We start from the raw sequence: 24,146 nt of genomic DNA, 5'->3' as shown, positions 1-24,146 counted from the left end.
TTTGTCAACACGTTTTAACGTTTCATTCATAATATCCTCACAAATTAATGTGATTAATGATGCAAGATTTCACAAAATCAGCAGCCTTTTTAAAGGCGGTGGACACTTTTGGTAATTACTCAAAATAAATATTAGGTCGAGTAAAAAAGAAAGAAACATGTTTAGCGTCCGGGTTTCTCAAAAAAAGGAAGGAGGCGGGGCTTTTTATTTTTTATTTCAAGATGGCCGCCATTCTTTTTAAAATGTCAAATATCCATTGTTTTTTCTACTGCTCAAACACACAATACATAAATGAAACATTTTGGTCAAGACATTCAGGCAAGACATTGAGATTGTTGTAAAATAACCATTTTCATAAAAAAAATAATAAGAAAGGAGGCGGCCTCTCAAAAGGAAGCGGGCGGGGACGCTATACATGTTCCTTTTGTTTACTTGGCCATAGCATAAAATCTTACTTAGTAATGAGTAATTGGGAGGGGTTGATATTATAAAACATTGTGGGAAACGGTCCCCTCTGTAGATTTCGAGAAAGAAGTTATTTTTCACAAACTTGATTTCGAGACCCCATAATTCAATGTTGAGGTCCCGAAATCAAGCATATGAAAGCACTCAAATTCTTGTAGCAAGGGTGTTTTTTTTTTTTATTCCATTATTATCTCGCAACTTTGACGACCAATTGAACTAATTTTTTAAAGGTTTGTTATTTTATACATTTGTTGAATTGCACCAAGAGAGAAGACTGGTCTTTGACAATAACCAATAGTGTCCAGTGTCTTTGAATTGCAAAAAAAGGTTATTATTTAATGGCAAACTGCTAGAAACAGATTTAATGTCACAACATTGACTGCTATGAGGGGCATGCAGTTAAAATTATAGGCCCAAGGTGATGTCAAAACCATGAGAATACCCGAAGCAAAGCTAAGGGCATAGCCATGGCTTTGACGTCACCGAGACTGGACACTTCAACCGGTACATATATTTTGCACAAATATCAGAACTTGTTAGGTCTTTAGCAGACAATATGTCCGAATGGTCCTTATAGTGTTCCCATCGGAGAACTTCCTTTGGAGGGACACGTTGCATTGGATCGGTCGAGTTGGTCTATGAAAAGCGTTTGAAAACGTTTTTTATCAAATGCATTCATGAAGCCTATGGTTAGAAAGATGTTTTAAAAGTTGCATAAACGATCCTCACAAATATGCTGCGAAATTGCGTGGTTTTCCTTTTACTTTGCGAGCTACAAGGTCGGCCATTTTATGGAGTCAAAAACTTGACTCCCGAAAATGGCGATCCGTGTTAGTTCACGACGTATCAGCAAAACCATGCGATTTCGAGGCATATTTGTGTGGATTGTTATATTCTACTTTTAAAACATACATTTTGTAGCAAACGATTTCAAACACTTTTCATTGACCAACTCGCCCGATCCAAGGCAACTTGTCCCTTTAATAAACTGCGCAGCTGTCGGTTGTTATTAAACAATTTACTCTTATGACCCAAATCTCCCGAAAGTAAATATTATATCACACTTTTATACAATATTTCTGAACTATTTTCTTCAAAGCTCAGCAAACAATTACCTTTATATGTTTTGATTAAATCTGTCCACAATACATAATCGAGAAGATTCCCATCGAAAAAGCGAGCGAAGTCTTCGTTAACTGAGTTTGCAAGTCTGTCCCGGCATGTCTTCGTTACCTGAGTTTGCCAGTCTGTCCCGGCATGTCTGTGTTATCTCGCTACTATTTCACATGGCGGTACTTGTCATCACGTCTTTATCTTCAGTCACTTTAAACACGTCTTCGTCTTTGTCTTCATCTTCTTCGTAATAGACCTTTGAGTATTAAATCAAATGACAGGAATGCAGTCTGGAGCAAAGTATGTCTATTACATATTAGTATGTAAGCAATTCCGTTAGATGAGAAGTATACTCGATTGTTCGAATTCAAGAATGAAACGCAACTGGTATTTGTGGACTTTCTTTTCAATGGGCATAAATGGGTATCGCGCCTGATCAAACAAATTATATGTTATTTAACCAACAAATTATAGAAAACGGTCAGTTTGTGTACTATTAACACACTAATAATCATAACAATTAGTAAGTATAATACATACCAACTTGTCATCCCCGCATCGTAAAGGTTTCTTGATCGCTTCAGGTAGATAGCAATACAGGCCATCCACACAGTGTGACCTCAAAACGGGATCAATATCTTTCCTTTTAGTGGGACCTGGCAGAGGCAGTAAATATACGAAGGGGGGTTACAAAATATGTTTAGCCAACCCCACACAAGGCACGTTGTCTCTAGTCTCAATGAAATAATAAACTAGGAGATTTTTTGCACACTTGTAATTCAACTTGTCACAAAGTAAACTTCCATCATACGAATTGTCTATGATGATGCCTTAAAGGAACACGTTGTCTTGGATCGGTCGAGTTGGTCTTTGAAAAGCGTTTGTGACCGGTTTTTTTTTTAATGCATATGGGTAGAAAGATGTTGTAAAAGTAGAGTGCAATGATCCACACAAGTTTGTCTCGAAATTGCACGGTTTTCCTTTTACCTCGTCGACTAACACGGTCGGCCATTTATGGAAGTCAAATGTTTGACTCTCATAAGTGGCCGACCGTGTTAGTTCGCACAGTAAAAGGAAAACCACGCAATTTCGAGGCAAACTTGTGTGGATCATTGCATTCTACTTTTAAAACATCTTTCCAACCATATGCATTTTATAAAAAAAAGGGTTACAAACTCCTTTTTATAGACCAACTCGTTCGATCCGAGGCAACGCGTTCCTTTAAGTCGGCCGCAGGTCGACCTACGACTTTCGTGCACCGCATCAAACCGTCAGCAACGCGCAGACAAAATATGCTCAGGTCACAACAACTGAGAAATCGTTCGCCTGCGATTGGTTCCCGACCGTCGGGGTCACGTCGTACAAGTAAATTTTTGTCTACTCTTGCGACTGTTAATTTTTTAGAGTGGCGACTGTTTGAGATTGTCTTAAAATCATCGCAGTTACGCTCAGGTTTCAAATACTCGCCGACTGAAAAGTTCCCGATGGTCTTAGCTCAGGCGCAGTGTGATCATGACAAGTCAGTCGCCGACGGTTTTTTGTTGACGCAAGGTCGCACTCAGGACGGCTTTGGAATCTGCTCTTATGACACGGCAGATTGTAAAACGCAACATTACTGTTATGAAACAACTCATGTTTAACTCTTACCTGTAATGAAACTAACAACTAGGCCCACTGTGACGGTTACCAGCCAGAAGGTGCAGGCATACCACGTGTATGACAGCGTGTAAAGTTCAGTAATTAAGGGTCTGCAAAATGATAAGCAGTTTGAGAGTAAAAAACAAATTAGTGTGACGTCATGATAAATCAAATCGAGTGAAAACAAATAATTCATCTGCTATACGGAGCCCCTGATATGCCATTTTATAAGGGCTCATTAATATGGAAACCACGGAATAATGATTATACTGCAATTAGAGAAATGGTTTTCAGAGGATCCGTAGTAGTTAAAAGATTTCAAGATAGCAACACAATAATTCCCTTTAACGGAATGATTTAAGGGAACGAAATTTTGGGAGGGTACGAATTAGATTAATGCGTCTGAACAAAATAATACGTGTATTGGTAATTACTCAAAATAATTGTTAACGTAAAACCTAACTTGGTAACGAGCAATGGAGAACTGTTGTAAATATTCATATTGAAAACATTCTGAGAAACGGCTCCCTCCGAAGTATTAACGTAGTGTAACAAAATTAATAACTAATTTTTTTTTACATTACTCTCTCGCAACTTCGATGACCAATTAAGTTCAAAATTTCACAGATTTTGTTGGTTTATGCATAAATATTAAGATACACCAAGTGATAAAACTGGTCTTTGACCCCGCATCATCCATTTATTATAATCTCTAATTATCAATTTTTAAGTATCCTTCGAAGATCGTACTATAAGCCGGTTTTGGCATGTTATTTTTTTAGACCTTCATATAATACTTGTCAAGAGATACTCGAAGTCACTACCTTCAGCTGGACACAATAACAATAATGCACATACCTGTCAGCTGGATCTGCCTCGGCTGTTGTCATAAAAGGTGATGTCAGTGGTGTAGTCATGGTAATATTACATCCACTTGTTATCAGCGGGGGCTTGTAAGAATAGGGTGGGTAGAAAATAGACCCAATGGCGACCCAGAAGCCGAATGAACACCCACAGATCAACCCTACAACGGCACCCTAAATATATCAAAAAAATATCATGTAGTTTTAGGACTAAATGCCAGTTAGGCTCGTTTGATCTCAACGATCATATGAAAAGAAAACAAATAGGCCCATGTAAACATTAATTCCGTAGCTGTTTAAATATTATTAAAATGGTTTCGTTTTCTCGATTTTGTTATTTCCCCCCTCCAAATGGTGCGCCATGTCATCAACATAACATTAACATTCATCGGAATTATATTTCGATCCCTCAAAATTGTGTTTCATTGCCCTCAAATCATTTCGTCTATATCAAAATAATAGAACATAATTTAGTTCGTAGAACTTATATAAGAACTCTGCATAATTTATTGAAAATTTATTGCATAACAAAACGGAACTTTGACATTTGAGCCCCTCGTTAAATGTTACTCTAATGAACCAAGCATACTATTCGATTTGGCTAATTCTTCAGAGTCTTTCTTCCTGATTTTGTCCTTTGCAAACTGCAACTTACACCTCTTTCTAAAATAGCTGGTTGCCTTGAAAACAACCCATGTGGCAACCTGAGGGTTTTTGTCTGGGCACAAAACTGTCAAAAAGGACTTGCTTCGATTATTTAGTTTGACTTAAAGTGGACTTCGAGAACAGGCTTTAATGAACTAAAACAGGTGGGTAGGTGTTTCTAAAATCGAGACAGATTCATTTACACTTGCCCTGTCCCTCGGGTCAGCCTTCAAACCAGTTAATGTTGCGCCCTCTACGGTGACTAATAAAAACACAGCGTTGCCAATTAAGACACCGAGTCGCATGAGTGAACCAGGGTTGGCCCGATGGTACCCTACACTTGTTTCGAATGTGCAGTACCTGATCTGACAATGCCGCCTAGTAACATAAAACGGTCATGTTTAGAACTTTGACCGACGTTTTGTTGGAATGGATATTTCACGAACCAATTAATGTTTTCAAGTTGATTTGAGCTACAATTGACAATTGTCGTATACCAATTGTTGTATGCATAGGATGTGAGTTTTGTCCTTGACTAAATCGCTGACCCTAGTTGTCTGAAACCATATCTAGGATTTGTGGCATGGTCCAGATGTTAATATCATGGCGTATGAGCTGACTGGTAACAGCATGTTATTGAAAATGACCCTCACTGCAGGGTTTTATCAGAGTCAGGTTTTCAAGTTATCGTTAAAGATTATAATGTGATTGTTCAGTAGAATGAGTGAGAACTAACCTTTGAATTGCTCCATGGAAAGAAGAGACCCAGACTAAACAGTCCCAGTAGAGGACCTCCTGTAACACTGGACAAGCTGATGGCTATCTACAAGAAAACAAATGAGTACTTTATATATTTTGAAAATATGTTTCTGAAATCATTAACCTCATTTCCATGTGTGGTTCAGAGGCAAATTAAAATAGTACATGGATTTTTAATCCGCCGTCCAAACCATCCACTTTAATATATTATTTCCGATAATAAAAATATATATAATTTTGTTTTGCATCTACCCGTTTTTCTTACATCATTTAATGTATAATTGCCGCGTTGCCCTTGGCATTGTGTTTTCTGAGGACGGACGGTTTTGTTAAATTTTAAAGCAATCGAACAACATCGGTAAACAGAATGTCCAGAGGCCCACACTTCGTGTGTCACAACTTATATATAAAATAACAAACCTGTGAAAATTTAGGCTCAATCGGTCACCGGAGTCGAAATAAATTAACGGGAAACCCACCCTTGTTTCCGCACGTTTCGCCGTGTCATGACATGTGTTTAAAATAAATCCGTTCTTCGCGATATCGAGAATTGATAATTGTTTTAATGTTTTCTCAAAAAGTAAAGCATTCCATGGACTAATAACATTTCAAGGGAAGTCTTTCACCATTACCTTCTGTAAACCCTGTAAAATCTGTGACTTTAAATAATTGTTCTGTTCAGAAAGTGAACAATGGCTTTAATAAGAGTTATTTTTCTGAATTTTCTTGAAAATGTTGAGAAGCCTGATGGAAGTGTTGTGGGGGTGTGGGTTCGAATCCCCCAGCCAAGACACTCGTATCCACATGCAAGACACTCGCCATTGCTTCGTCCTTCGGATGGGGCGTTAAGCCGTTGGTCCCATGTGTTGTAAAACGCATGTAAAATAACCCAGTGCGCTTATCGAAAAGAAAAGGGATTCGCCCGGTGATCATTGGTGTAGCTGGTGAATGCGCTGTAGCACCTCGTAAACCCTTGTAACGTGCTACATCAATTTAAGGTCTCATAAATCATAACTTCAATAACCTGTATATTTCTGTGTAAACATATAAATGTATACTAAGCGCCTTGAGTTCCTTGCTGGTAGATACGTGAGCCACAAAATACTTCAATATTACACATACAAAAGCGTATCCTTACCACTGAAGCCAAAAAAATGGATTGAGAAAGACTGACATTGATGATGATGATTGATGGGGTTAGATGCAACTAGCAATTCATTGTTTTCTTCCATTGGCATGAACCAAAGAAATTTTTTATGGATACCATTGGCTGACAGTGAAAATACGTCTATTATATATATAACGTGGTGGTATGAACCACACAAGGCAACAGTGCAATATTCTACTTGCTCACCAGCATTACATTCTTACCTCTAACACTCCTTGTTTTAGAAATGAAGTGACGAAAGCAGCGAAGATTGACAACACTCCGAACCCAAGAGCTGTTCATTAGAAGAAGGGTCATTGATATCAAAAATAATACGATTATTATACATCTTCCATTGGTTTGGGTACGGTACGATTATTATACATATTACATTGGTTTGGGTACGGTACGATTATTATAATTTACATCTTACATTGGTTTGAGTACGGTACGATTCATCTTCCATTGGTTTGGGTACGGTACGATTATTATACATCTTCCATTGGTTTGGGTATGGTACGATTATTATACATCTTCCATTTGTTTGGGTACGGTACGATTATTATACATCTTCCATTTGTTTGGGTACGGTACGATTATTATACATCTTCCATTGGTTTGGGTACGGTACGATTCATCTTCCATTGGTTTGGGTACGGTACGATTATTATACATCTTCCATTGGTTTGGGTACGGTACGATTATTATACATCTTACATTGGTTTGGGTACGGTACGATTATTATACATCTTACATTGGTTTGGGTACGGTACGATTATTATACATCTTACATTGGTTTGGGTACGGTACGATTATTATACATCTTACATTGGTTTGGGTACGGTACGATTCATCTCCCATTGGTTTGGATACGGTACGATTATTACACATCTTCCATTTGTTTGGGTACGGTACGATTATTATACATCTTCCATTGGTTTGGCTACGGTACGATTATTATACATCTTACATTGGTTTGGGTACGGTACGATTCATCTGCCATTGGTTTGGGTACGGTACGATTATTATACATCTTCCATTGGTTTGGGTACGGTACGATTATTATACATCTTACATTGGTTTGGGTACGGTACGATTATTATACATCTTCCATTGGTTTGGGTATGGTACGATTATTATACATCTTCCATTGGTTTGGATACGGTACGATTATTATACATCTTCCATTGGTTTGGATACGGTACGATTATTATACATCTTCCATTGGTTTGGGTACGGTACGATTATTATACATCTTACATTGGTTTGGGTACGGTACGATTCATCTTCCATTGGTTTGGGTACGGTACGATTATTATACATCTTCCATTGGTTTGGGTACGGTACGATTATTATACATCTTACATTATTTTGGGTACGTTACGATTCCTCTTCCATTGGTTTGGGTACGGTACGATTATTATACATCTTCCATTGGTTTGGGTACGGTACGATTATTATACATCTTACATTGGTTTGGGTACGGTACGATTATTATACATCTTACATTGGTTTGGGTACGGTACGATTATTATACATCTTCCATTGGTTTGGGTACGGTACGATTATTATACATCTTCCATTTGTTTGGGTACGGTGCGATTATTATACATCTTACATTGGTTTGGGTACGGTACGATTATTATACATCTTACATTGGTTTGTGTACGGTACGATTATTATATATCTTACATTGGTTTGGGTACGGTACGATTATTATACATCTTCCATTGGTTTGGGTACGGTACGATTATTATACATCTTACATTGGTTTGGGTACGGTACGATTATTATACATCTTACATTGGTTTGGGTACGGTACGATTATTATACATCTTCCATTGGTTTGGGTACGGTACGATTATTATACATCTTCCATTTGTTTGGGTACGGTGCGATTATTATACATCTTACATTGGTTTGGGTACGGTACGATTATTATACATCTTACATTGGTTTGGGTACGGTACGATTATTATACATCTTCCATTGGTTTGGGTACGGTACGATTATTATACATCTTCCATTTGTTTGGGTACGGTGCGATTATTATACATCTTCCTTTGGTTTGGATACGGTACGATTATTATACATCTTACATTGGTTTGGGTACGGTACGATTATTATACATCTTACATTGGTTTGGGTACGGTACGATTATTATACATCTTCCATTGGTTTGGGTACGGTACGATTATTATACATCTTACATTGGTTTGGGTACGGTACGATTATTACACATCTTACATTGGTTTGGGTACGGTACGATTATTATACATCTTCCATTGGTTTGGGTATGGTACGATTATTATACATCTTACATTGGTTTGGATACGGTACGATTATTATACATCTTCCTTTGGTTTTGATACGGTACGATTATTATACATCTTCCATTGGTTTGGGTACGGTTGATTTGCCTCCAGATAATTCAAGTTTTGGTTATACCATTGCTTCACATCTTTGTTCCAACATCCCTATAAATATGTTTTGTCACCCCTAAATCCCTTCCCTAACCCAACCTTAACTTGCGTGTAGGGCGTCAAGTTTGTTTCGGAACTCGCGGATGTTGGAATACAGGGGCATCTAAACATTGGCGTCATTCTCCAATACCATTAGGTACAGGTACTCACCGATTCCTTTGGTTACTAGTGTATATCTTTCTTGACTCATTCGAGGAAAGCATGGCTTGACCAGATCTTCAGCTGTTACTGCAGCCAGTGCGTTCAATCCAGAGGATACCGTGCTAAGACACCAACAATGTTTCACGTGAGCAAATAATATAAAGAGTACGTATAAAACCATTAAATTCTAAAGACACTGGACACCTTTGGTAATCGTCAAAGACTAGTCTTCTCAACTGGTGTATTTCAACATAATGTACACAACAACGAACCTGTGAAAAACTGAACTCAATTTTTAGTCGAAGTTGCGAGATAGATACTATGTCTTCACGAAGTTGTGTGCTTTCAGATGCTTGATTTCGAGACCTCACACGTGAGGTCTCGGAATAAAATCAAATATTTTACTGAGAAATTACTTCTTTCTCAAAAAATACTTCAGAGGGAGCTCCTTCTCACAATGTTTTATACTATCAACAGCTCTCCATTGCTCATTACCAAGTGAGTTTTTAAGGTAACAATTATTTCGATTAATTACCAATAGTGTCCAGGGGTCGGTTTCACAAAGAGTTAGGACTAGTCCTAACTTAGGACTAGTCCTAAGAGATATTTAAAAACGTATGGCTAGTCCTAAGTTAGGACGAGTAACTCGTCCTAACTAGATATAACTCTTTGTGAAATCCACCCCAGTGCCTTTAAGTTCAGTAACACATCATACAATAATGAAACTGGTCTTACCTGAGTGCAGCACTGAATACTGCTGAAGTGAAAAGGCCAGGAAGACCGGGGATGGAACCAAACAAATCCAACATGAAGAAAGGAACAAGCTGCGAGAGGTCATTTTAGAGGTGATATTTGAAGTAATGTTGGACATGTTCTTGATAATGACTAAGAAAGGTTTTTTTTTTCGTGAAATCTATTCTTCAAATAATCCCAGTGGAAACACTGTGTGCATCAAACCCTTATATAATGATGTTTTTTAGTTTTCAAAATCGTTTACAATATTGAACCTTAATTTTGGTTTTACCCTTACACCGACGAGTGTTAGCACTGTATAAACAAAAGAGCTCTGTGAACAAAATATCACAGGCATATCACTCGGGTTGGATTCGAACCCACACAGTAGAACCTGTTTATGAAGATGGTTTAAATACTTGTGTGTGCAAATTGCTTTTTTGAGGTAGAACTTTGGATCAAGTTTCAGCCACCACAATTTTTTAATAAATATGCTGTGTGGTATGCTTGCAACTGGGTTTTAATTATTAAAGGGATGAAACATAGTCGGACTTCAGAGTGAAGGTTAAAAATCAGAATGTTTGTACTTGTGTTGTTTAACTTTGCAGTTTACCTGGTCTGTTTCAGAAACCTTGTTACTTGAATAGGGATCGCATTGTTTATCAGCATAGTAAGAATACATCACTAGGCCGGAGAAACAGGACATGGAAACAACGACGATCATCCCAAAAGCTGCCAGAAATATCGATCTGTGGAATTGAGTAACTAATATTTTAGAATTCACCGAGCTGTATATTGAGTTTAGTTTTCTGTAGTCACTTGGTTGCTGGAAGCCATTATTGTGATATGTATAACCCAACATCGTTCCCAGGGGTGATCGATCGCGCTGCGCCATTTTTTGTCTTCTTTAAATCAAGCCTTGCTCGCTCATAACCACATTAATTATTTAACTAGGCCTGTGGCTGATTCCACTCTACGCACACGCTCAAGTATGGTAACACGCAAAAGATGCATCAAGTCAAAGAGTATTGCTTTTTCCATTTTTTCTTTGAATGTAAGAGTCGTATAACTGTACAAAATGCGTCTGTATACATGTATGCATGTGTTATGGGAGAGCAAAGCATGCTGTGAAAAAAAAGTGGCGCAGCGAGATCGATCACCCTAGCGATAGGGGTTGTGTTGTACACTCTGGCTTGACTCTGACCCAGGCTCGGCCTATGTACGCGTAGGCCTACTCGGTACTTCAGACCAATACTCATCCATAGGGTTATTTGACTCGGCCTGGACTTGGCCTCTGGTGGGGTTGTTTGGAGTGTTCGGTTGTTAGATTAGAGCACTCGACTCCAACTATGTCCACTTACTTTGCAAAGCAGACTTTACATTTTGACAAAAACTGAAATAATTGTTTGGGTTTTGGTTAGAATCGTTCTGCTGAGTGTGTATTTTTATCTGGCTAGGTTTTTAACAGGTCATTATAAAGGTAGCCGTACATGTACTGTACTGTATCTGTGCTTACATTCTAGCTCTTTTGACGGATCCTGTTGTTATGTAGCGTTGAACTTGAGACTGGTTGACCCCATAAGTCGTTAACCAACTGAAAGTCCCTCCAACGACAACCGACCAAAATGTATGACGAATACTTGGATCGAAATTGAAACTGCGAAAAGGGGAAAAAATATGGGCTTTCAGTGTCGCTGTAAAAGAGAAATATTTGTCCATCACTTTACTCAAAAGCAGTAAGGGGAGAATGTTATGGACTTTATTAATTTGAAAAATACCCGAAGTATTTAACCAAGCTGTCTCTGTTAAACAAATATATATAGAAATCTACACAAGGTCCAGTATTTCTCCATGCCTTGCGTTGCTTGTATAAGTGGTCCGATCTAGAATATTTCTGATTTTCTCTACAATTTGATCACTCGGTCTCAAAATGAATAGGAAAGTTTTAACTAAACACTTTTTAAAAAAAATAGTAAACTTGTTATAGGCCCCACCTTGCTTTGTTATTTGTGTTTATTTTGCATAGCATACACCTCAGTATGTTTGCTAAGTGGGCACATTATTAGTGCGATAGAAATGTGTCTGTTTTAGAAAAGATTACAAAGGATACTAACTTCCAAATGTCGATCCTTCCCCCTTCTTCTGCAATCGTCCAGACTCTTCCAAATCCACCAAGTCTTGAGGAACCTTCTATGATGATAGCTAGAAAACCTGCCATCATGACGCAGGTTTGGAAGACGTCTGTCCATAGCACTGCCTTCATACCACCCTTCGATAAAAATTAATACATCCATACAAATAACAATATAGAAATACTGCATAGTAATACTTCTATACAAAACTAACTAGTTTACTAACTACAATACCGCATTATGTACCCTGGTCATTGGCACAATCACAACCCTTTAATCTCTCTCAGCTCCCTGGTGAGTATATAACCTGGGCAACCGTATCACTCCAGAGGCCTGTTAATACAAACTATCAACATTTACCCATGTATGTACCCATTTATACCATGGCTGGGGAGAAGCACTTATAGTAAAGTATTGTGCTCAAGAAACAGAAGTGACCAGGATTCGAAACCACACTCAACCATGACTGAACCACTAGAACTTGAAATTCAATGTTCTTAACCACTCGGCCATAGCACCATACAAAGCGTTTATTTCCATTGTGACTTTCTCTCAAGACGTTCAACTCATTTTGGTCTATGAAGATCTCATGAAATTATCTACATAAATCAATGTGGGTTTTTAATTGCTACGCTCACGATCATAAAACCTACTTAATCTTGTTTATATTTTCAAACAACTTTGCATTGTCTTCTCTACCATAATGTAAATGACGGCAAAACCACGCCGCCAACAGGGTATAAGCTGAACAAAATTGAGCATGATTTACATGAGACAAAAAGTGACGTAAATGCTACATGGACGAATGCAGTCTATTTTAGAGGGGGGTGCTAGTCATACCGGTTACATTGCCATAACAAATGTGGAATTTGTTTTAAACGAATTACATTAATAATGTATCAGCCCCAACCTCAAGGTTTGCGAGACAGTTATAATATCCATACATACTGTAGCCCCAACCTCAAGGTTTGCGAAACATGTAACCCGCACCCAACATATAGACCAGACCTCAATCGTTCCCAAACATGTTATCCGTAGCAAATGTAGCCCAACCTAAACAATTGTGAAACATGTAACCCGCACCCAATATATATATAGCCTCAACCTCAATCGCTCCCAAACTAGTAACCCGTACCCAATGTTGCCCCAGCCTCAAGATTTTCCAAACATGTAACCTGCACCCAATGTGTAGCCTCAACCTCAAAGTTTCCCGAACATGTAACCCAAACAATATGTAGCCACCAAACCAAATGTAGCCACAACCTCAAGGTTTGCGAAACATGTAACAGGCACCCAACTTATAGCCCTAACCTCAATCGTTCCCCATTATGTAACCCGCACCCAACTTATAGCCCTAACCTCAATCATTCACCAACATGTAACCCGAACGCAATGAAGCCCAAAACCCCAAGGTTTGCGAAACATGTAACCCGCACCCAATATATAGCCCTAGCCTCAGTCGTTCCCAAACATGTAACCCGTACCCAATATATAGCCCTAACCTCAATCGTTCCCCAACATGTTACCCGCACCCAATGTAGCCACAACCTCAAGATTTGCAAAACATGTAATGTTACATGTTACGCAAACCTTGGGGTTTGGAGCTACATTGGGTATACGGGTTACATGTTGGGGATTATTTTATTTCCAATCTATAGCCGTAACCTCAATCATTCACAAACATAACCCGCACTTAATGTAAATTTCAATTCAATCTCATAGACACCCATTTAGGTTTTAATGTGGGTAGATGTCTACTTTGAAGCCGTAATACCCTTGGTACATCTAGAGTTGAATAGTTGAAGAGTGTAAGCTTTGCATGGTTTTATTTTCAACTGTTACGATGTTTGTATTGTTTGCCATTTATTATTTTCTTTATATAAAGTGACACACTAAAGTCTGTTTGTTACTCTTACCACAGTTGTGTAGATCGCGCATACAAGTCCTGTTGCTAGAACAGATCCCCATAAACTGATGTGGGTAACTATAAAGTACAAGTAAAAACAGATCATTTAAAACCACGAAGTGAGGGCCGTTGTCTTCACAAACTGGCATATTATTTATTACACACGAGGGCCAAATTAATTTCATAAGCACAGAAATGCTAAACGCACATAATCGTACTGCTTAAAACATATTGTGCCTTCGGGCGCTACAATTGTTGGGCTCAACCCACACAATAAATAACCAATAAACCAAATGAGATACTGACTATATGTAAATTTTAAATAAGTTTGGAATTAACAAAGAAAAAACCCATAGCTGGATATAGTCTTCGATCTCCGGATTAACCATGCCCCACTCTATCATCTGAGCTCTACAAGCCAAAACAGATCAGATGGTAACGTCCCACTAGCAACAGTTAATAAACAATCACGTCACAAACCTGCATTGAGGGCCAAGGCAGGGGTATAGATGACAATTCCCAAATACAAAACCTGTATTAGAAATAAAGAAAGAAAAAAATACCGACAAACAAAAATTTGTGAGAATATTTATTAAAGGAACACGTGTCTTGAATCGGACGAGTTGGTATTTGAAAAGCGATGGAAACCGTTTTGTTTTGTTTTTTTTGTATACTGATAGAAAGATATTTTAAAAGTAGAATATAATGATCCCCACAAGTATCACACGAAATTGCAAGGTTTTCTGTTTACGTCGCGAACTAACACGGTCGGCCATTTTTACTCCACAAAATGGCCGACCGGGTTTCTTCGCGAAATAAGAGGACAACCGTGCAATTTCGAGAAGCATGTTTGTGTGGATGATTTTATTCTTACCTTTAAATTATCAATCTAACTATTAATGCATGACATAACAAACGGTTTCAAACGCATTTCAAATACGAACTCGTCCGATACAAGGTAACGTGTTCACTAACGGCCTATATGACAGGGGTCTTTCATATTGTGATCTCAATTGAAGCTACTCCTGTGTAGCAGACTACACCAGAAGTAACCGGGCAACTAGACCGGTAGAAACTGGGCAACTACACAAGTAAAAAATACGCAACTATACCAGTAGAAAACGGAAAACTATACCAGTAGCAACTGAGTAATTATACCAGAAGCAACTGAGTAACTATACATATAACTGAAGCAACTACAGCATGCTATTTTCTAAAGACGCATGGGCATAATAAGAAGTGTTAAATAAAAAATCCATTGACAAATTGTGACCACCGAATAAGAAAAATAGACCTATTAAGGGAATCGTTCGCCATATCACTAGCAAAGTGTAATGCCACAAAAGAATGAAAAGAAAAAGAATAAAAAAGCTAAACAATAGCAATAGCAAACTTACCATATTGATGAAAAATGTAATTGTACCCGATACCCTCGCAGCTTTATTGAAGCGTTTCTCCAGATACTGAAATAAGGTCATATGACAATATCATTAAAATATTTGTTGACGGTCAGTTGTAATTAACACTTTAAAGCCATTATACACTTTCGGTAAACAGTATTGTCCAAGTCCCACACTTCGTGTATCACAACTTATATATAAAATAACAACCCTGTGAAAATTTAGGCTCAATCGGTCATCGGAGTCGGGAGGAAATAACGGGAAAACCCACCCTTGTTTCCGCACGTTTCGCCGTGTCATGACATGTGTTTAAAATAAATCCGTAATTCTCGCTATCGAGAATTGATATTGTTTTAATGTTTTCTCAAAAAGTAAAGCATTTCATGGAATAATATTTCAAGAGAAGTCTTTCACCATTACCTTCTGTAAACCCTGTAAGTTATTTGTAAAGTTGTGAACTTTTTTTTTTCTGTACCGAAAGTGTATAATGGCTTTAACACATTACGGATTAGTAAATAGCATACACTAATTTCTACCTCGAAGATCTGTAGATAAAATTACCTCAAAACATTGGCTTATCAATCCCGTTTCTGGAATTTAGGCATTGGGTTGGATAATTATGCTCAAGTTTCAAAGGAAACTAGATATAACCTATTCTGAAGATTCTGTCAATAGTGCTTAATAGTTCTGTGCCAGGAAACAAAATGTAATTAATAAGAACAACAGGTTCGTATTCATGTATAGTGCATTTCACAATGACCGTCTCGATGCGCTTATAAGTGCCATCCTGGTGCCATGGGTAAAATCCTTCCTCATCTTGCTGGGGAGTATACAACCTGGGCAACCGTAGCGCTTCAATGGGTTTTTAATACTTAGTATCAACCTCCACCCTCACAGGTACCCATTTATACCCCTGGGTGAAGAGAAGCAATGAAAGTAAAGAATATTGGACACGCGTGGCACGACTAAGATTCGAACCCACACTCCGATGACTTCACCACCATAACTTTAATCGATCCTTAAAACAACTTGCACATGACACAATTACTGAAGGCTGGTCTACCCAACAAGTACCCCACTGTCGAAAACAACCTACCACAAGCACTTTAATAGGCATCCATTATTCTCTGAATAGACCAGCGCCAGACTGTATTATGTGCATCATATCATTGGTATCAGTAATTGTATCCAGCACCTCGTCTGATGCGTCAAGGTCCGTATACTCCACTCAAAGATTAAACATACAATAACTGTTGAATTCAAAGCGGTATGTTATCGGTAACCTCTGTCTTGATTACTACTGCAATATTCAGTATCAGCCATCAAATAATTTATGAATGCCAATCAGATAACACCTCTTGCTGCTATCCGAATTAATTGCAATACTTAGGGTTTAAATGCAAACAAAATTTGAACACGGGTGGGGTATACAGTGTATCCTGTCGATGACATTTTGAAGAATAAAAATAGGACAAAAAGGGAAGGCAGTCGTGCACCGTAATTTAAAAACTAAAAGAAATGCAGTCAACAAAGAAAACCATGGAATTTACTAGAAGGTTTGTGTTGAGTGTGGTGGGAGGCATATCATGCTTTAAAAGTGTTGTCATCCAGTTTTGTTGTTATTTATTTAAATGTTATTAATTTTTGTTTTTACCCATATACACCGATGTGTGTTAGCACTGTATACTCAGTACTTACCCGAATTCTGTGAACAAAATCACAGGCATATTACTCGGGTGGGATTCGATCCAACGACCTTTGTAATTTTAGGGCAGTGTCATACCAACTTGACGCCTGAGATTGCCCGGTTCATCAAAATGAGCCACACAGCGATAGAAACATGCATTCATAAGTTAAAATAGATTGGATCTAAAGTCTTTTTCTAAAATTGTCAAAGGAAACAATAAACGATTCTTGGCATAATAGGCGAAAAATAATCCTAAATCAAATCGTACCTCATTTGCACTCGTTACGTTTAGCCTGAAAAAGACCGGAATGAAGAGTCTGGACACCAAAATGGCCACAATAGGGTAGGAAATGGCGAACAACCAGAACGCTGCCCCGTTGATGTAAACCTCAGCTGGCGTGCCGAGTACCGTGATTGCAGAGATAAAGCTTGCTACCAGAGACATCGCCACTGGGATGGGGTTCATGCTTCGGTCTGCTAGCAGGAACTCTTGGGTTGTCTTTTGTTTTCCTCCCGTACATCCATGATAAAACCCAATGCCAAGAGACACACTAAGCATCCCACCAAAGACTACATAATCCCAAACCTCAAAACTGCCAACATCACCAGGGTAATGACCGTCCATAGTAGCGATTGTAATTACTGAGCCAGGAAGAATGAACGACTGAGCGATGAGCTGTTGTCTGGCGGAACCGGTTTTATCCTTTTTGTCATGTATTACACATACTCACTAATCTGTGCACTGATTTGGGCCAATGTTCAGGTGATAATTGAACTTCACGCATGATAACAGTAATTGCCTCAAGTGTCAGATGTACAATTGACTCCTTATAGAAAAACAACATTGCCCGCAATGTAAATAAACGATATAAACTTGACCTACAAATGCTTTGATTTGGTGATAAGTGAGCCAAACAGAATTCGGGTCCTATCTTCTAGTCCGCTGATCGGGATATCTCTTGCAATTTGAGTGTATATGTGAGTAGCGGGAGGAACGTACTAAGCTACACGAGTGCCTTTACGACTAAGAAGTCCACTTATCCTGATGAATCATCTCGCCAAACATGACTTCCTGAAACTTAGAGTCGACTTCATATCCTATTCACCCAGACGACTTATTAAAACTACGAAGTTGACTTCATAAAGGTACTGGGAACGTTTAATTGATAATTGTCAAAGATCAGTATCAAGCGTAATAGGTCCATAAGATGATGATGTGTGAATACACACATTGACCTGTAGTCGACCCGTATCATGATCAGTGGTTTGGAATTCAAACTACAGGTGCATAATGAAACCATTGAATATTTCACCTTTTCAACAAATAAACAAATGTTAACACAACTTTTAGTGAAAACTCTAATATCTTACAAAAAGAGCCTAAATAGAGGTGTAGGTGTGTGGAGGGGTAAGCATACTTATTTATTGAGGGTGGAGGGGTAAGCATACTTGAGGGTGCCAGTTATGTTCTTTTTTGGGCCCAACTCTGTGCCCATGTTCCTGTAAATCAAACATCAGAGTCACCAAACATCAGACAAAATACATTGACTGTGATCATACCGTGTAGGTACACAATAACATAGGCTACAATTGTTGCATTAGAAAACAAGTTCTAAAAAGGTCACGCTGACCTAGTTTTAACAAAAATTATTTCTGAAAAAAAAAATGCATCATTGAGCATGCAATTCTCATTATTTTGATACAAAGTTTGCGTTTATGTGAAACAATTCACACGGTTACGACAAATTTGTTTACCAAAAACGTGATACTTTACCCTAAAAATGTCAGGTTTTAGTGGTTGCTGCCCTGACCACATGGTAAGTAGAATCGGGCTGAAAATCGGTATGCATTCATTGCTCATAAGGACCTAAAAGCACAGTAATATTTATCAAAATCGAAAGACATGAGGTAAAAAGTGCGTTTGGTCTGACATGAAATGACCCACCTGTGACGCCATGCTTGGCACGAATGGAGCGATATTGTTTATTTTTTAAGTCAATTGATTGTTGTATTATAAACGTAATCATATTCACTCCAGTGAACACAACCGGTGGTGCTTAAAGATGGCACTTGCACGAAGAGCGACATTCAGGAAAACACTCGTTCCTTCAACAGCGGCAAAAAGGATCACAGCGAAAGTGGCAGAAAAGGACCCTTTTCCTGACTCAAAGTAAATTTATAGTCAAATGATAGTATGGAAATATTGACTGCTATGAGGGACACAGTTAAAACTAAAGGCCCAAGGTGATGTCAAAACCATGAGTATGCCCGAAGCTAGTCTTTTATATACTGAATAAATATTCCGCTAATCAACAACCCTGACTACGGGGAAAGGTTGTCTGCGAAGATGACACGGAACGCTAGTCGTACATGTACCTCATTCAGTTCACACGAACAACCTATTTGCGACCGTGATTTTCGGGGCGGGCATAGTCGATTGACTGTGCCCCGGGCTATGACGTCATCTTGATATAAAAAAAAGGAAGCGTGGCTATTTCCATGACTCAATTTTAAACCAATCAAATTAGAGGATTCTATACATGAGGTTTATAAAAAGTGACTATGACACGGATGATGTTGTAGCCGAATTGCTCGGTCTACACAATAAAACAAATGTGACGATTCAAGACAAAAAAAAGAAGTGACCTACCAGTTGGTTGTTTCATAAATTTCGGACATAACTTTAATTAACAAAGTTTACTTAACTAATTGGGTTGACCAACCATTTCAGTTAAATTTCTGATAATATATTGAGCGTTTGTGTTTGTCTGTATTATAAATTAAGCATATTTAACCCACACCTGTGACGTCATGCTGTTGTTTAATCGCTCCATTATTTTGCACGAATGGCGCGATGGGAAAAACTATTCACCCATCGTGCAAACAGGTCAAACTGTCCACATAGCATCAGTCGTGCAAAATAATAGAACTTAGGAAAAAAAACATATGACCTCAATGACGCAAATGACGACATATACCGTTATTATGTATTTGACACATGTTGGAGTCAAGCATGTTTTATGATCGTAAAGACTTTCCAGAAGTGGACAACTACATTATTAAATTATTTAGCTGAGATGTTTAAACGTGTTAGTTAACTACAACAGTTATTTGAGCAGGTCTGAACGTCAGTTATTTTCGTTTTATCCAGTATACTTTATAAAAGTAATTCAAATGCTTAATTTAACCTAAACAAACACAGTAAGTGAGTAAACTCCCTCAAAAACAAGTTTGCAAAGACAATTCTTTCAATGTCATTATATAATAACATAAATTTAACTGATGGTTGATCATTATGTTAGCTTAAATGTGTTATTCAAGGTTATGTTCAAAATGTCTAAAAATTATCGGCTGGACGGTAGGTCAGGTAGTCACATCGAGGTAGTCACTTTCTATCACTTGAATTTACTTTGAGTGGTGTTCACTGGAGTGAAAAAATTGTGTTGAAAATTAAACAATATCGCGCCATTCGTGCAAAATATGTGAGCATTTAAGAATAGCATGACGTTTCAGGTGTGGGTTAAGTTGCACAATGCCCTCGATGAACTCGCCATTCGGATCGTGGGTACGAATTACCATGGGCTTCGCCCTCGTGTAACCTCGGGCGTTATCCTTTACTGAAATCATGTAATGAATTTGATTTCTCTGACTTTAAGATTTAATTCCCTAACAATTTTACGTTATCGTACGGAGGCGGCCGTACTTACACGTGCTGGTCACTTAAGCCTCGGTCACAACCCACCGTGCGTGTTTTTTGTCAGTACGTGTTTTGAGGAGGTCACGGCCGCCACGTTTTTCTGAAAACGTGGGGAGGGAGTGGCAAGAGCAGGGAGGAAGTACGTCAACGCACGTCACTCGCACGGTCTGCGCAAGGTGTAAGTACGTGGCCCGCACGCAACGCCTGGCTTTACAGCGGCGGTCCCAACCCGCCGTACGTGCAAGTGCGTGCTGTCTACTTGCAAAAACGTGGGCAAGATTTTGGGATCCGTACGTGGTGAGTACCGCCTCAGATACGGATTTGGGAGCAAGCAGACACGACGTAGCACTTTTAGTGCATGAGGAACTTTCTCTGCGTCACCCGTACGGATTCACCCCCAGTACGGGTGACGTACGGGTGACGCGCGTGCCCTCTACAGCCAACGAGCGCACAACGCACTGACTCCGTGAGTTAATGTTTCCAACGGTCACTTGCTCCACGGACGGCGCACTTAACACGTGCGTGCTACGCACGTCATTAGTGCGTTGTCCGTGCTTACTCGGCACTTCCCCAGTTCAGCTGTCCAATGAGCACGCAGAACTCACGTGGACCGCACCGAGTAAGCACGTGCTCCACACGTGCTTCGCACTTGCAACGTACGTACGTTGTGCGCACTGATTTAATAGTCATACGGTGACGCCAGAGAGTGGGTCACAATAAGAACAAATCAAAACCATTTTATCATTTGTTTGACACATAACTTCTACATGTTTATTCACACATGAATACATAAAACTAAATCATGAGTTCACGGGATGTCCCCAGAGTTCATAAAATTAAATCATGAGTTACATGAGTTCATGTGCTCAAACAACCCGATCTTGCCATGGTAGGCGGCCAAGTGGGGAACTGTAATGCTACTCTCACACTTGGGTGAATATCTTGCGAATATGAATGTTTGAAATTCGCAATGAATTCGCCCAAAAGTTGCTACTTGTAGTGAATATGTTCTCGGTCATCCTTAAACCTCTCCTTACCAATATCTTACGCATAATACGTACGCTTTACCAACAGTACCAATTGCTCACCAATGGCTTACCAAATGCTTACGCAAATCGATGGCGAATTACCGTCTTCACAACATTCGCTGAAAGTACGGAAGCGCTTCGTTTGCCCCTCTAACAGAGTGGCGAATGTTCTTGCGAACATGAGTATTTAAATTTCGCGTTGAATTCGTTCAAAATGGCGGTTGGATAGTGACTATTTGAATCGGGTCTCACCCCTCGATCGTCCTCGGTCGGCTCTCTTCTTACCAATATCTTACGAATATATTACGAACGCTTTACCAACGTTACCAATGCTTACGAAATCACGCCGAATGACCGTCTTCGCAACATTCGCTGAAATTTACAAACCGGTTTGTAAATTGAGCGATCTTCGTAAGGATGTGGGGAATAATTTGTGAAGTTTCCAAATTTGTTACCAACGCTTACGAAGACACGGCGAACGTTGCGAAGCTTGAGCGATTGTCAAATATTTCCTTCCGATAGCATATTCGCTTGCATATTCGCCGTGTGAGAGCAGCATAAAGTGACCAATCTTCGTAAGGAGGGGGAGAATGACTTGTGAACGTAGTGAATTAGTGGCGAATGTGGCGAAGTTTGAGCGACTGTTCAATATTTCCGTTCGTAAGCACATTCGCTAGCACATTCTCCCTAGTGTGAGAGTAGCATAAGTGCGCCGTCCGTGGAGAAAGTGACCTTTGGAAAAAACTAAAAAAGTCACGGAGTCATTGCGTTGTGCGCTCATTGGCTGTAGAGGGCCTACGCGTCACCCGGTACTGGGGCTGAATCCGTAGCCAGAAAGCAGCAAAAGTTCCTCATGCACTATTAGTACTGAAGCGGTACTCACACGTACGGATCCCCAAATCATGCCCACAGACAGCACGCACTTGTTTGATGTTTAGATCCCGAGTGAAAACTTTACCACTTTAAGTTTAAAAGGATATTTAAAACTACAGTTATGTGAGAAATATAGAAACTCTCTACGAAATAAACCCTCCTGTAGGCGACGTCCATTACTGACACGCTTGGCTTCCACTGCATATTTATGCAGACTCAGTGTGAAAGGATCTATTGGTGCTTTTGTTAACAAAAGAGTTCAACAGATTAGCGCCGAAGGGTTGAATAGGTTGTTGGAACATGGTACACTGACGATTTTATGCATGTCTTCCTGCTTCAGTTCTGCTTCCACACTAGACTTGAATTCAAGTCTGAGTCTGCGGTTATTTCTCTGCATCAGCCAGGCATAATTTCCCCCTGCGCAGATTTGCTATAACACGCTTTCTAACTCGCAATCCCATGTGATATAATGCCAATGACGGAGGTAAGGGTGCTTCTTTTTGGCAATAATGTGTTGGCTATCGGATAGACTAAGAGCCACGACCGCAGACTTGTAACCAAGTCTACTTCCACATCGTTTCTGCAGTTTACAGCCGAGTACAAACAGCCATATAGAACTAACCCACCCATCACCAAATGAGTTGTTAACCTGCGAATACACTGAATACAAGTAGTATTATACGCTCGTAAAGTACATGTCAATCGTTTACAAGTAAACAGCAACGTCAGTGATACACGCAAGTATACAGGTCACCTGGGTGTGTTACACCTTTATTTTGACAACTTCGCAGGAGCAGCACTGCTCTCACTTTTCCTGTGTGTACCGGTATGCGTGTCCTCTCAAGTGCCGTCGTATAAAAACTGTATTGAATGGTTTTCGGACGAGCAATGGATGAACAAACACTGGATATTATGCACGACGTGAATTGACATCATATACATCACTTCTTGATGAACAATAGCGAGGACTTCGCCATTTTATCTAATGATTGAATTGACCCTTTATCTCTTTTCCACGATGAGAGAGACACCCTTGTGTTCCGACACCCTTGTGCCCTGACACACCATGGACACACCCTTACCCCCATCGAGCGTGTAAATCACTGGGACTTCGGAACACGGGTTGTTGAACATAGGGGTGACCCGTTTAAATATAGCAGTCGCCAACAGCAGTAGCCTACAACATCTGCCAAGAGGGACGGAAATAAATGCGGAGACCATTAACGATCACAATGGTGCCAGCCTACATCGTAGGTGTTGTGTATTGCATGGTGGCGTTTGTATTGGCACAGGAACGTGAAGGTGAGCGTTTATCCTTGAAAATGTGAAAGTGAATTTTTTTAAATTGGGTCATTCCTGTCAATTACCCTCTTTAAATTTGCTTAAATTTTATGGGGTAATCTTGGCTCAATTGCATGCTTCATCAATGTCGAATTT

General features: G+C 39.3%; 2 protein-coding genes across 2 annotated transcripts in view; one reads left to right on the top strand and one right to left on the bottom strand.

Annotated features, from left to right (window-relative positions):
- Positions 1-1,747: 1,747 nt before the first annotated feature.
- LOC117304781 (sodium-coupled monocarboxylate transporter 1-like) lies at positions 1,748-17,781 on the bottom strand. Its single transcript, XM_033789389.1, has 15 exons — positions 17,380-17,781; positions 15,422-15,487; positions 14,505-14,556; positions 14,035-14,102; positions 12,101-12,255; positions 11,503-11,643; positions 10,600-10,735; positions 9,990-10,078; positions 9,264-9,376; positions 6,855-6,925; positions 5,461-5,547; positions 4,075-4,253; positions 3,226-3,326; positions 2,119-2,234; positions 1,748-1,834 (listed from the first exon to the last, which is right to left on the bottom strand). Exons 1-15 carry the CDS (start codon positions 17,734-17,736, stop codon positions 1,748-1,750), a joined length of 1,818 nt encoding a protein of 605 aa, XP_033645280.1. The 5' UTR covers positions 17,737-17,781.
- A 5,465-nt stretch (positions 17,782-23,246) lies between these two features.
- Positions 23,247-24,146, top strand: part of LOC117304779 — a 35,041-nt gene continuing 34,141 nt past the window's right edge. The window contains exon 1 of the mRNA XM_033789387.1: positions 23,247-24,011. Coding sequence (XP_033645278.1) covers positions 23,918-24,011 — 94 coding nt within the window. The 5' untranslated portion in view covers positions 23,247-23,917. The remainder of the gene's footprint in view (positions 24,012-24,146) is intronic.

The sequence above is a fragment of the Asterias rubens genome, chromosome 21, assembly GCF_902459465.1.
Source record: "Asterias rubens chromosome 21, eAstRub1.3, whole genome shotgun sequence".
In the NCBI taxonomy this organism is placed as follows: domain Eukaryota; kingdom Metazoa; phylum Echinodermata; class Asteroidea; order Forcipulatida; family Asteriidae; genus Asterias; species Asterias rubens.
Note: the sequence above shows the minus strand (reverse complement) of the source record. Positions and strands in the feature narration are given on the sequence as shown.